The sequence below is a fragment of the Hemibagrus wyckioides genome, linkage group LG03 (genome assembly GCF_019097595.1).
Source record: "Hemibagrus wyckioides isolate EC202008001 linkage group LG03, SWU_Hwy_1.0, whole genome shotgun sequence".
NCBI lineage: Eukaryota > Metazoa > Chordata > Actinopteri > Siluriformes > Bagridae > Hemibagrus > Hemibagrus wyckioides.
In genome coordinates this window covers 31291075-31305014 of record NC_080712.1, presented here as the reverse complement: position 1 = coordinate 31305014, position 13940 = coordinate 31291075, and the positions used below count along the sequence as shown (strand labels likewise).

Genomic DNA, 13940 nt, shown 5'->3' with positions numbered 1-13940 from the left:
AATTTGTTAATATTATAATATTATAGCTATCGGTTTAAAGAAGACCGGCTTGCATGGTTGTTTTTCGGGGGACTATTTTCCACAGCGGAAGGGCACAGCGGTTTAGGGAATTAAGCATTGGTGGTTCAGTGGTAGAATTCTCGCCTGCCACGCGGGAGGCCCGGGTTCGATTCCCGGCCAATGCAAAAATGCTTTTTTTAACGCCAAAGGGGCCAAATTGAAACAACTTGCAGTTTTACAGGTTTAACACGGTGTAATAAAGCTCTTATCTGCTACTGTTTGAGATTGAATATTGTTTTGGAAAATTTGACAGTTGTGTGGTGTATACACTTTGACATACTTGAATGTGTAATACTTGACTACTTGTCATTAATTTCTCAGCCAATGCAAAAATCTTTCATTTTTTTCTATTATGTCATTTGCCATCTTCTTAGTAATTGATGACTGGTGCCTTTAAAATAATTAAATCACTAAAATACTAGATGACAAATCTACTGAACATATCTTTCAAATTCATTTTGTTCTACTGACTCGGCGATTTCACTCATGCAGTATTTGAACAATTGAACAGTATGCATGATAATGTCTCTCTCCCTCTACTCAGAGAGCAACCAGCTCACCCTTTTTTCTCCCATGTCATGCTGTACTAGGTGAAAAGCCTCTCAGGGGGTGTCATCTCATCTCACCTTTTTTTTACATACATATATAAGAAATCTACGCATTAGCTTTTACAGCTGTCTCATAATCTGACTAAAACTAGGACTGCTAACGTTCCTAGACAATGGTTTTGTAGACTGTTTGTTCTAGAAAAAATATCATGAATACTACAATACTACAAAAAATGCTGCATACATCTTTGTGAACTATAAGCACAAAGACAGCATGCAGTTCATGAGAGTTTATGCAAACACACATTTATGAATAATATATAATGAATTCTGTAAGTAGAGACACACAAAACCAAAGAAATCTGTGTTTATCAATCAATTTATTTATTAGACATTTTAAACACTAAAGAGCAATCAACACAAAAAGCAATTGTGAAAAAACACACCAGAGATATACAAAGATATACATATCTCTAGTTAAGTATTTATTAGAAGTAAACATATATTTAGAACAGAACAATTATTTTTGCTTTCTTTTTTCTGCCACCCATCTGTCTTTCAAGCTCATAAAAGCAAGACTTCTGAAATTCCTTCCAAGTCATTTGTTTTTCCATCCCCTGATGTTGGTAAAAAGAAACTACTTTTGAAGGACAGTATATATATTTCCCAGAAATTCCGGGGAAGTCTGTATGTATATGTGGACTGTTAGGACCCTGCTTTAGTTCCATTTTACAGAACCTACACAGGCGTCCAACATGGGGAGCTCTTGCGTTTTTGTTGTTTTTTCTCCTCCACCCGTTTCTTTGTGGATGCAAGTTCTCGCTGAAAGAACTCAATTTCCATAAAGTCTTGAAATGGCATTTTGGGGTTTGTTAGTCCTTCGGCACTGTAAGCTTTAAAAACCTTTCTGGAACAGTAGAAGTATCTGATGGGGCCTTGCTGAAAAAAAAAAGTGGACAGAGGAGCCATCGTTCTCATAGCGAGACTTTGGCTGTCTACAGGCAAGACACGTCTTTGTCTGCTCCTTCTGCTGTTGTTGTTGTTGCTGCTGCCGCCTCTCCATGACAACTCAAGACGGCGCCGGTGAGGTCGGCTGCCGTCTCGACTGCTCCTACCACTTTTTCTTTGTTTTTGTGTTTTAAATTAAGTTTCAGTACAGTAATACCGGCTAATTCTCCATCATGGAGTACATTCGTTACAATAGACATACTCTTATTTCTATTGGTGTACAATGTACTCACAATTCGATGTTTTTGACCCCGGATCCAAGCTGGCCGAGTGAGATCCTAAGGGAGAACGAAGGACGCGACCCGAAGGGGCGGCCCCGGGGGAAACGAGCCGGCGTCAGGAACAGGCTGAGAGCCCGTGCACACCGCACACCTCTGCCTAGCATCCTGCTCGCCAACGTCCAGTCACTGGAGAACAAGCTCGATGACCTCAGGGCCAGGGTAAAGTTCCAGAGAGACATTCGGGACTGCAATCTCCTCTGCTTCACCGAGACATGGCTGAACCCAGCGGTGCCGGACCACGCCATCCAGCCGGCCGAGTTCTTCTCGGTTCACCGCGTGGACAGAACACTGGAGTCGGGGAAGTCAAGAGGAGGCAGCATGTGTTTAATGGTGAACAGCAGCTGGTGCGACAGCGAGAGCATTGTTCCTCTCACACGCTCCTGCACACCCAACCCGGAACTACTGACCATCAAATGTCGTCCTTTTTATTTTCCTCGGGAGTTTACATCGGTCATAGTCAGCACCGTTTATATTCCGCCTCAGGCGGACACGGACACTGCTTTATGCGAGCTGCATGAAGCACTCACACAGCACCAGACTCAGCACCGGGACACTGTGCTTATTGCGGCGGCGGACTTTAATAGTGCCAACCTCAAACGCACAGTGCCAAACTTTTACCAACACATCAGCTGCCCCACCAGGGGTGAAAGGACACTAGACCACTGCTACACTACAGTCAAAGACGGCTACAAGGCACATTCTCGACCACTGTTTGGGAAATCCGACCACGCCGCCATCTTCCTCATGCCAAAATATAAACAAAGGCTCAAGCAGGAAGTTCCAGCTAGGAGGGAGGTCTTACGCTGGATGGACCATTCGGTGGACGCTCTGCAGGACACTCTGGAGAACGCAGACTGGGACATGTTCCGGCGCAGCTCTGATGACGTCAACATGTTTACGGAAGCGGTTGTGGGATTCATCGGGAAACTAGCGGATGACACGGTTCACAAGACTATCATCAGGACTTTCCCCAATCAGAAGCCGTGGGTGGATAAATCCGTCCGCGATGCTCTGAGATCCCGCTCCGCTGCATACAACACGGGGCTCGCCAGTGGAAACATGGAGGAGTATAAAGCTACATCCTACAGCATCCGCAGAGTGGTGAAGGAGGCGAAGCGGCGCTATGGACAAAAACTAGAGTCACAATTTCAACAGAGTGGCTCTAGGAGTCTGTGGCAGGGACTAAGGACTATGACGGACTACAAAACACCATCTTCCAGATCAGTGAATGCAGACGCTTCTATGGCAGACGAGCTAAACACCTTTTATGCTCGCTTCGAGGCTGCAGCTCAGAGTGCTAACTGGTGTTAGCAGCGCTAACAGCGCTATAGGCAGCACACACGAGGAGCATGCCGGAGAGGACAACGTGTTCATCATCTCGGAGCACGGCGTGAGGAAGGCATTCAGGAGAGTGAACACCAGGAAGGCAGCAGGGCCAGATGGCATCACGGGTCGGGTCCTGAAGGCCTGTGCTGACCAGCTTGCTCGTGTGTTCACTGAGATTTTCAACCTCTCCCTGGAACAGTCTACAATCCCGACGTGCTTCAAACGGTCCACCATTGTTCCTGTCCCCAAGAACCCCCAGCCCGCCTGCCTGAACGACTACCGTCCAGTGGCCCTGACCTCAGTGGTGATGAAGTGCTTCGAAAGACTCATCAGAGACTTCATCACTTCTTCCCTACCTGACACCTTGGACCCGCTACAGTTCGCGTACCGTCCCAACTGATCTACTGAGGACGCCATCGCACACCTCCATCACGCAGCCCTGAGCCATCTGGACAGCAGAAGGGGGAATTATGTCAAAATGCTGTTTGTTGACTACAGTTCAGCGTTTAACACCATAATTCCCTCCATACTCACCACTAAGCTGGAGATCCTGGGCCTTAGCCCATCCCTGTGTCGGTGGATCTCCAACTTCCTGTGAGACAGACCTCAGGCAGTACGGGTGGGCAACCATGTCTCACCCTCACTCACCCTCAGCACTGGAGCCCCCCGGGGTTGTGTTCTGAGCCCCCTGCTGTACTCTCTGTACACCTTTGACTGTGTGGCCACTTCCAGCTCCACCAACATCGTGAAGTTTGCGAACGATACTGTGGTGGGCCTGATCTCCAATAACGACAAGACGGCCTACCTAGAGGAGATTAAAAACCTGGAGACATGGTGCCAGGTCAACAATCTCCTCCTGAACATCAGCAAGACTAAGGAGTTGATAGTGGACTTTAGCACAAAGCAGGAGAGGAATTACCAGCCCCTCACCATCAACGGGACCCCAGTGGAGAGAGTGGACAGTTTCCGGTACCTAGGTGTCTACATCACGCAGGACCTGACATGGTCCTGTCACGTTAACACCCTGGTGAAGAAGGCCCGGCAGCGTCTTTATCATCTCAGATGCCTGAAGGCCTTTAAACTGCCCTCAAAGGTGCTAAAGACATTCTACACCTGCACCATTGAGAGCATCCTGACGGGACGTATCACTGCCTGGTTTGGGAACAGCACCAAACAGGACAGGCAAGCTCTCCAGAGGGTGGTGCGATCAGCCGAGCGTACCATCCACACCGAGCTGCCTGACCTGGACACCATATACAGCAAGCGGTGCTGGACCAAAGCCAAGAAGATTATGAAGGACCTCAGCCATCCCAACAATGGACTCTTCTCTCTGTTGAGGTCAGGGAAACGTTTCCGTTCCTTGAAGGTGAACACAGAGAGAACGAAGAGGAGCTTTTTCCCGCAGGCCATTCGGGCCCTCAACCAGTACACCTAGGATCTGGACTCTCTGGTCTTACCCCCACACAACATAACATAACATTCTACCTCAGCTGATTGTTGCACATGCAAATATTGCACTACTTTGTACTCTGCACTACTCTGTACACACAATAACACTCTCACTGTACATCTTTTCTGTACATCTTTGTGTGCACACTGCACTGTCACTTTACTCCCTGTTAAACTGGACATTATATTTTGCCTTATATACACTTCTACAATATATTTATATATTTATCTTACATATGCACACTGTACATACTATATTCTTTTGCAACACCATTTCAATGTTGACCATTTTATCTACATACAACAATGTCTTGTAAGTTTATTCTAATTTAAAATGTCTACCTGACTCTAGCTGAGGACTTGGAGTCACATCATGATCACCAGGATGGTCTGAAGACTGCGCAGTGGGCGTGCGTCCTTGCTCAGCTGGACTGAAAGCTTGAGTGGACTTGCTCTTGTGCTTTTCCCAGTCCAGCACAACAGGGCGACATCCAGGTTCCACATACTCCAGCCCAAACCTCTCCCCAGTATCTTTGGCGCACACCTGAAGGGCTGGATACTTTGGCATTCCTGATACCCTCGCTGAAGCAGAATTGAGGTCGGCGATCAGTGACGGATCAAACACTCCCGGAAGCCAAACGCCTGGTATTTTCAGATCCAACAGGCGCTGAAAGTTCCAGCGCGCCACTGCGGTCATTCCCTGGGCTTGAAACAGTTCAGAGGAAACACGTGTGCCAGTGACCCACTGAGCCTGGTGAAAGTGGTAGCCCTCTTGCTGAGACGTTCCTCTTATTGGAATCCAAACATCAACTTTAGCACCCTCTCCCTGGACGTGATTGAGCTGAATTGTTCCACCATGCCTGAACAGGATCTCATCAGCCACCTCAGGATCACTAATACAGCCTCGCAGGATGTGAACGCATTGGATGTGCCATGTCTTCAGCATAGAGGATTTGTACAGGGGAACACCGTTTGGATCGGCTGCCGAGTGGAAGAGCTTCATAACACCTTCAACCCTCTTGATAAGTTCTTGAGGCTGGGGGATCTTTGTTCTACAGTGTTCCCGAATGTGTTGCTTGGTGGGGTTGGCAGGCTGAATCCCACAAAATGCATAGGCATTCTTGAGCTTCTGCAGGTCCTCCTGATCTACCACGCAGAAAGCGGCAGACAAAAACTGCGCGAAGGAGCTGTACAACGCGTGATGCTCTGACGCACACTCACGAAGGAAGCGTCTCATGCAATGGAAAATGTCAAGCTTGATTGTTATATCCTTATTGAAGTGGGACCTTGACACACATGTGTTTTGTACATCACCAGATGTTGCCTCAACAATAACGCCATCCACTGTCTGCCAAGCATCCCAGTGCAGATGTTCCATTTCTTCGGGGTCTGGCACTCTAAATGCTGCACAGCAATCCCTGAAAACACAACCGAAACATGTAGTTCTGACATTCAATCAACCAACCCAACACAAATCATTCAAGATGATATAATTAGTCTTTGTATCTAGTTATCAACTGTGTGACATGTAATGTCTCACCTGTTTACCCACTGGTACTGTGCCTTCTCCACTCCAGCCATCGTGTACCAATACGCCAGCCCCTGGTACGTGGTTTCCAAAGACTTTTCCGTCTCAGACTGAACCATCACCCATGATATTACCATCCAGTGTTCGTTCATGATGGCATACGATGACATAGTGACAGATGTGAATGTTACTTTTCTGGCCACCTTCCGGGTGTGGTCTGAGCTTAACGCCCGCCCAAAGGTTCCCTGTAGAAGCTTTCTAATTGCTCCGTTCCATCCATCTGCATCACCGTATTCACCAAAGGGAGCAGGCTCAGTCTCCTTTCTAATGAATCCAGTGATGATCTTCTGACCGTACTTTCCTGCCTCAGAGTCCAGGACACTCTGGCAAGTGAGGAGGTATGCCAAGTTTGCACGCTCATATTTGAGGTGCATCATTTCCATCACCTGGTTGGCCATGTCCGTGGGCGATTTACCTGTACGCCGTAGCTCATCCAATGGAGATTTACAGATGCCTTTCTTATAAGTAAGAACCGCCGGCAAGACGTTAGTAAATCTTTTGGGGAGCATTTCCAGCCACTGTGGGTTGTCTGCATACCATCGTTTTTTGCAGACTTTGCAGCACAACCGTGATGAGAACAGGTAGTACTGACCTGTGATGCCCACAATCACACGAGGCCTAACGACTCCAGCAGATGTAACCTGAGTCTGCCTACACCCTTCAATGCATGGCAAAGCGTAGGTATTCCTCAGTCTAGCCATCAAGGTGTCATTTTCAGGCTTCCAAATGAAAAATGGATGAAGCTGGAAATATTTGGGGGATGGTAGATCTGAGATGGTGTCAATCAGTTCTGGCTGAGGAGGTAAACGCCACAATGACACTGTCTTCAAGGGGTTACTCAAAGGCGATGAGCCTGGCCATAGACCCATGGATTCCAGCTCTGTCTTCATCCAGATCTTTTGCTGACGGGAACACTTCCAGTCATGACCGTAGGCAAGAGGTTGTGGAGGAGACCATCTAGGGAGAGCTAAAATAAAAAAATCAAAAGAACAAAGATTTTCTAATTACAGCTACTGACCTCTAGCAATCACTCATGGCCAGTGAAAAAGACAAAAATAACCTTTCTTACTGGTTACTGTCTGTTGCGGAGGTGGTGGGCTGCACACCGAAGAGCCGAGGGCAGAGGTGGATGAGTCTGGGAGGACAAATAGTAATTAAAAAGACATTTAAAAGTGTGACAATAAACAAAGAAAAACAACTTTATTATTTATTATTATTAAATTATTATTTGTATAATTTATAATAATTTGTATATATGTAGATTATACATTTTAAACATGATTTTAAATGCTAAACAGTAAAGGTTAGGTGAACATGACAATTAGCTAAAAATAAATAAATAAATACACAAAACACACCTGTAGTTGAAACCCGTGGCTTAGTTTGTGTGGAAGCTGATTGTTCTGGCACAAGAAACATCAGCTCTTTGGGAAGGGGCACAGGTGTTTTTTGAGCTGGCAAGGCTGGTGCTAGAGAAGCAAAAGGTACGAAATCAAAGAAAATAAGACTAGTACCAGAGTAATTGAGAGAAATGTCTGAATATATAAGCAGAATTAAAATCTAATTATTAGTAAATAATATAGAATTATAAATAATTTACCATCGACTGGTGGCAGTTGCTTGATGTCAGGAGGTGGTACGGAGAGGGAGCAGAGGGCACTGCAAGATACAAAATCTTGTCAGGCATTTGTGTGTAATAATCTAAAGTTTGCAAAATACCCATTCTTACTTCACCTGCTTATCGTAAAATACAAACAAACAGAAAACATTATTCCTACTCAAGGAATGTTAATCATTTCAAACCATGAAAAGGTAACTTACATGCACATGCACCATCGTGTGTTAGTAGACAGAAATATTTAAAACTTGACAATAAAAAAAATGAGTACTTACCCTGATAGTGGTTGATAACAGTTCATCATGGGCGGGGAATCAATTCATAGCCCCTTGAACAGTTAGTATATTGCCAACGGCACAGACACTCGTTAGTGGAACACTGACAAAAAAAGAAAGGCTTTTTGTTCAGACTTGGAAAGCATTTCATATCACAGTTCAACAGAACTGTGCTCCAGTGCAGACAACGATGGTGGTGTTGGTGGAGCTAGTGATTAACACACAAGACATTAACATATACAGCAGATGTTTTAAGACAAAATGAAAATCCATTTGGAACACAATCAATTCATGACATGCAGTCAATATAGAAAAAAATACTTACACTGTGACTGTAGCTTGGAGGGGGAGATGTTCAATGTTGCACTCTCTAACTCGTCGGCGTCTTCCAATTCTGTTGTCGAAATACAAGAATTAGCAGTTTGTGTTTTCATTATAAAGGAAGCATACCCAACAGCTCTGCTGTCCCAAATCTCCCACCATGTACTCTTGGAGCGAGCGCCGAAACCAACCAGCTGGTCACCCTCTGATGATGCTGTAGGCGCAGCTGGATTTTTGAACGTGTAGCTAAGAAGAGACTGGACAAAGGTTAACAGACTGCTCTTGCTGGGTCCCTCGGCCATAAAGACCCCTGCAGCCTCCTCCTGCTGAAGGTTCTTCATCAGGTATACTGTGTAACCAATGTCATTTTCAAGCAGCCACCGGAAAGATTTCCCCTTGTACTTTCCAAACTGCAGGATGTATTCGCCAAAAACTTCTCTTTTATCAGAGGCGCCACCTCCTCTCTGACTGACCACAGCAAGAGCGTTTCGTCTAACAAGCTCTTCCTCCTTCGGTGCCGACTTGTCCGGCAGAGACGGGTTGTCTTTGATCAGCCTGGCCTCCTCGGTTGGCTCCTGAAGGAGATATCCTAGTGGTCCCTTACGGAACATGACCTTAACGCATCCTGGGAAAAACACAGCCTTTTTGTGCATGATGATCTGTAAGACAGAAAAAGTAGTAACTGTTAGAATTTAGTATGTCTGTTTTAAAACAAAATCTTACAATAATCACTATAAAAAAAACTTAAAGGACATCCTGACCTCCCTGGCCCAAGCTTAACAATCGTATAATTTAATTATCAGGCATGTAACAACTGTTCTCAGACCAGTCCTTCACACCTACTGGTTTATCACCAAGTTAGTCAAGACTGATTGACTAAAGTGTGAAGGGCGGTGGGCCATCAGAACCATCACAGACAAAGAGTTTCAGACACTCAAGTGTCAGACACTCATTAACATAAAGAGTGTAACCTCATTAGCATTAAAAGCATTCGATGCGTTTCCTAGAATGTAACTTGAAACACAAAACTGTGTTTTTTACAGTCATTAAATACATAGAGAAGCACAAAATAACGTTAACATTAATAATTTGACCATTAAAGCAGCCAAAGCTGTCAAAGGGCAAACACTCCCAATAGGACAGAACTAACGTCATTTAAAATACTGTAATAGATGTAATCCGATAAACACTACAATAATAATAATAATAATAATAATAATAATAATAATAACAACAACAACAACTCATTCGTTAAACAGAAATAAACAAACGGTCTCGCTTAGCATCGCGTGCATGTTCATGTATTAGAATGAAAAAAAACAAAACAAGAACAAACAAACAAACAAAAAAACAAACAAACATTACACAAGTAAAAACACCACCGTTCATTAATTCACCAGACAATAAAGACGATAAAAAGGTAAATAACGAGAGAGAACATACAAGGAAAAAAATCATAATCTATATGTTTTAACACGAAAAGCATATTCAAGTCAAGCTCGTGACTTATAGTTAAGCTCGTGAGTTATAGTTAAGCCATTACATTAATCATTCACGAACAATGTTTGATGCTAGCGTGTTTGCAGAGAAGCTAATTTGGGCATTAACTGTAAAAAGCAAACACACGCTAATGTCATTTTAAAGTACAGTAACATACCTGTCATCGAGGTGCTGACACTTTGCTGAATGAACTGGACAGGGGTCGGACACTGCGCGTACACTGACGACGCGCGCGTGCGCAGACCGGAGCAAAATCACCGAACAGCGCCAGCAGAGGGTCAGCGGCCGAAAATATACCGCAGCCGTAGTGTTTTAGCATCGGGCTCGATTCCCGGACAATGCAATATGATCATAACTCAGTCGTTTACATATCAGAGGACAGATGAGGTGGACAGTTAGGATATATGGTAAGATGTGATTGAATGAATAGATGGAGGACAATGTTATTAATATTTTTTCATGTTTGTGAGATTGTGTGCCAAATCTTGCATCCTGTGTACCAAATAAGTAGTGTATCTGTTGTATCAATTTTCCCATCCTTTCGGATGAAAGAAGTAAGGATTACAGATCGTTATTCCTACCCTGTTATAATACAGTGTTGGAGGCATAAAAACGATCTTTTTTAGGTATTTGTTCTGCACAGAAAATTAGCACCAGGAATGTAAATCTTTTAATTTGTTCATTAACTAAGGATGGTTGTTTGTGCATAAAATACAATTATTAAAGTAATGATCAGCATTTTCATATAATTACATATTAATGTAGCTGCTGTCTATCTGCAGTTGATATTACAAAATAGTGATGTAACACACAGTTCATAAAGCTTTTTGCTTTTTCTCTTCTAAACCCCTGCGGTTTGGTGGATGTGTCTCTGACAGACGTCCTGTGCAACAAGTGATTTATTTTACATTTTCAGGTACAGCAGTTAGATAAAAATAAAAGTTTCAAAAAGTGGAAATTGAGTCTCACATTATTTCAATTTTATTCACACACAAAACATTAATGGTGAACATTTTTGACTTTGTAATATTATTCTCTCAAGTCTTGGTGATAGGCCATTATTAAACAATAAAGAAAGTAAGACATCTTTTTTATATAGACAGTTGAGTAGCCTACTATCTTTTTTGACAGAATTTATCATTATAATAACTTAATTATTTCCTGGATTTTGTATCATCATAGTCCCTAAATGTATATAAATGCAGGAAATGGGATTCAAATCAAAAACATTTTCCCCCCATTCCCCCCACTTGTCAAACCAAAGTTACACCCTTGTGTGTGTGTGTGTGTGTGTGTGTGTGTGTGTATCGCGTGCTGTAAACTGTAAATCGTGTTGTAAACGGCGACAGTGCTAAAACTAACACAATCAACATTTAAATGAATGCCTATGACATTTCTTCTAAACTCCTGGGCTAAAATATATCCGGGATAAAACGGGACTCGAGCCCTCGAATGATTAGCGACGTCCCTGTGCGCCACCACGTTTGCTGCAGTGGAAACTTTAAACTTTTACTGTGAGAGCTGTGTGACTACTCCATAGCTTTTAGATTTGTTGAAATTTGGCTTTTCTTTCGCTGCATCCACAGAGCTAACAGCCATCGTTACCCCGCTGGCATCACCCCTCAGTGTGTTTTGCTGCTTTTTAACCTCCTCTGATTGTCGTGCCATGTTCATGGCTTTTGTCAGGTCCAAATCCATCTCCATTTGCATAAGCTCAGATAGGGTCTTCTCTTATAAGTTCATCATACAATGTCCAGTAGTTACGCTGCTCTATAGCGCATACAGTGCAGTAACGAAAGCATCGACATTGGTCTCATTGGGCATATATGAATCGTGCTCGTTCATAAACAACGTTCTTTTTCTCTATGAAGGAGTGAAAGCCATCGTTCACTTTGTTGTACTGCAGCTGATCTGGGTCATTCACAAGTTTCAGGCTTCTTAAAACATCATGGGCTTCATCATCCCCCATACAATAAATCAGAGTGTTCACCTGATGCTCTCCGGAGCTTGCCGTCAAGTTACTGCTTGTCTCCGTCATTAATTTTGCTCATCTGACTCTTTTCTTTATTCCCAGGCAGACCGCTGCTGTGTAGATGTGTAAGCGTGCGCGTGGCAGAGCTTTGGCTATAGACAGCCAAAAGGGTCACAATGAAACAACACGCAGTTTCGGTAAAAATGAAGAAAATGAAGTAAAACCGTGATTTATTGTTTTGGAATAAACGACAGTATTGTGGTAGGTTAAAAACGTTTGTACTCTTTATTAAAGGTAGATTTTTTCAATTATCAAATATTCAAATCTTATATCTCTATCACGTTTGCTGTAGTCTGATGGTATTTTTAAATGATATGTAGCACCGAAATCCTGAGAACAATTAATTTGTTAATATTATGATATTATAGCTATCGGTTTAAAGAAGACCGGCTTGCATGGTTGTTTTTCGGGGGACTATTTTCCACAGCGGAAGGGCACAGCGGTTTAGGGAATTAAGCATTGGTGGTTCAGTGGTAGAATTCTCGCCTGCCACGCGGGAGGCCCGGGTTCGATTCCCGGCCAATGCAAAAATGCTTTTTTTAACGCCAAAGGGGCCAAATTGAAACAACTTGCAGTTTTACAGGTTTAACACGGTGTAATAAAGCTCTTATCTGCTACTGTTTGAGATTGAATATTGTTTTGGAAAATTTGACAGTTGTGTGGTGTATACACTTTGACATACTTGAATGTGTAATACTTGACTACTTGTCATTAATTTCTCAGCCAATGCAAAAATCTTTCATTTTTTTCTATTATGTCATTTGCCATCTTCTTAGTAATTGATGACTGGTGCCTTTAAAATAATTAAATCACTAAAATACTAGATGACAAATCTACTGAACATATCTTTCAAATTCATTTTGTTCTACTGACTCGGCGATTTCACTCATGCAGTATTTGAACAATTGAACAGTATGCATGATAATGTCTCTCTCCCTCTACTCAGAGAGCAACCAGCTCACCCTTTTTTCTCCCATGTCATGCTGTACTAGGTGAAAAGCCTCTCAGGGGGTGTCATCTCATCTCACCTTTTTTTTACATACATATATAAGAAATCTACGCATTAGCTTTTACAGCTGTCTCATAATCTGACTAAAACTAGGACTGCTAACGTTCCTAGACAATGGTTTTGTAGACTGTTTGTTCTAGAAAAAATATTATAAATACTACAATACTACAAAAAATGCTGCATACATCTTTGTGAACTATAAGCACAAAGACAGCATGCAGTTCATAAGAGTTTATGCAAACACACATTTATGAATAATATATAATGAATTCTGTAAGTAGAGACACACAAAACCAAAGAAATCTGTGTTTATCAATCAATTTATTTATTAGACATTTTAAACACTAAAGAACAATCAACACAAAAAGCAATTGTGAAAAAACACACCAGAGATATACAAAGATATACATATCTCTAGTTAAGTATTTATTAGAAGTAAACATATATTTAGAACAGAACAATTATTTTTGCTTTCTTTTTTCAGCCACCCATCCCTGTCTTTCAAGCTCATAAAAGCAAGACTTCTGAAATTCCTTCCAAGTCATTTGTTTTTCCATCCCCTGATGTTGGTAAAAAGAAACCACTTTTGAAGGACAGTATATATATTTCCCAGAAATTCCGGGGAAGTCTGTATGTATATGTGGACTGTTAGGACCCTGCTTTAGTTCCATTTTACAGAACCTACACAGGCGTCCAACATGGGGAGCTCTTGCGTTTTTGTTGTTTTTTCTCCTCCACCCGTTTCTTTGTGGATGCAAGTTCTCGCTGAAAGAACTCAATTTCCATAAAGTCTTGAAATGGCATTTTGGGGTTTGTTAGTCCTTCGGCACTGTAAGCTTTAAAAACCTTTCTGGAACAGTAGAAGTATCTGATGGGGCCTTGCTGATAAAAAAAGTGGACAGAGGAGCCATCGTTCTCATAGCGA

General features: G+C 42.8%; 1 protein-coding gene, 1 long non-coding RNA gene and 2 other non-coding genes across 4 annotated transcripts; 2 read left to right on the top strand and 2 right to left on the bottom strand.

Moving 5' to 3' along the window:
- The first annotated feature begins 114 nt into the window (after positions 1-114).
- trnag-gcc (transfer RNA glycine (anticodon GCC)) lies at positions 115-185 on the top strand. Its single transcript has one exon. It is a non-coding gene; the product is annotated as a tRNA-Gly (tRNA).
- A 3083-nt stretch (positions 186-3268) lies between these two features.
- LOC131350985 (uncharacterized) lies at positions 3269-7221 on the bottom strand. Its single transcript, XM_058386045.1, has 2 exons — positions 6213-7221; positions 3269-6090 (listed from the first exon to the last, which is right to left on the bottom strand). The coding sequence occupies exons 1-2, from the start codon at positions 7148-7150 to the stop codon at positions 4992-4994; spliced, it is 2037 nt and encodes a 678-aa protein (XP_058242028.1). The 5' UTR covers positions 7151-7221; the 3' UTR covers positions 3269-4991.
- Positions 7222-7329: 108 nt separating this feature from the next.
- Positions 7330-7928, bottom strand: LOC131348165 (uncharacterized). Its single transcript, XR_009203893.1, has 3 exons — positions 7861-7928; positions 7619-7729; positions 7330-7395 (listed from the first exon to the last, which is right to left on the bottom strand). It is a non-coding gene; the product is annotated as an uncharacterized LOC131348165 (long non-coding RNA).
- Positions 7929-12462: 4534 nt separating this feature from the next.
- Positions 12463-12533, top strand: trnag-gcc (transfer RNA glycine (anticodon GCC)). The gene has a single exon. It is a non-coding gene; the product is annotated as a tRNA-Gly (tRNA).
- Positions 12534-13940: the final 1407 nt, after the last annotated feature.

What these genes read in the sequence shown, in the direction of transcription:
- LOC131350985 (XM_058386045.1), bottom strand. Translation starts at nt 7,150, where the DNA reads ATGAAGACAGAGCTGGAATCCATGGGTCTATGGCCAGGCTCATCGCCT. An exon ending in CAGTACCAGTGGGTAAACAG is followed by an intron (nt 6,091 to 6,212) that starts GTGAGACATTAC and finishes TTGTGTTTTCAG; the next exon opens with GGATTGCTGTGCAGCATTTA.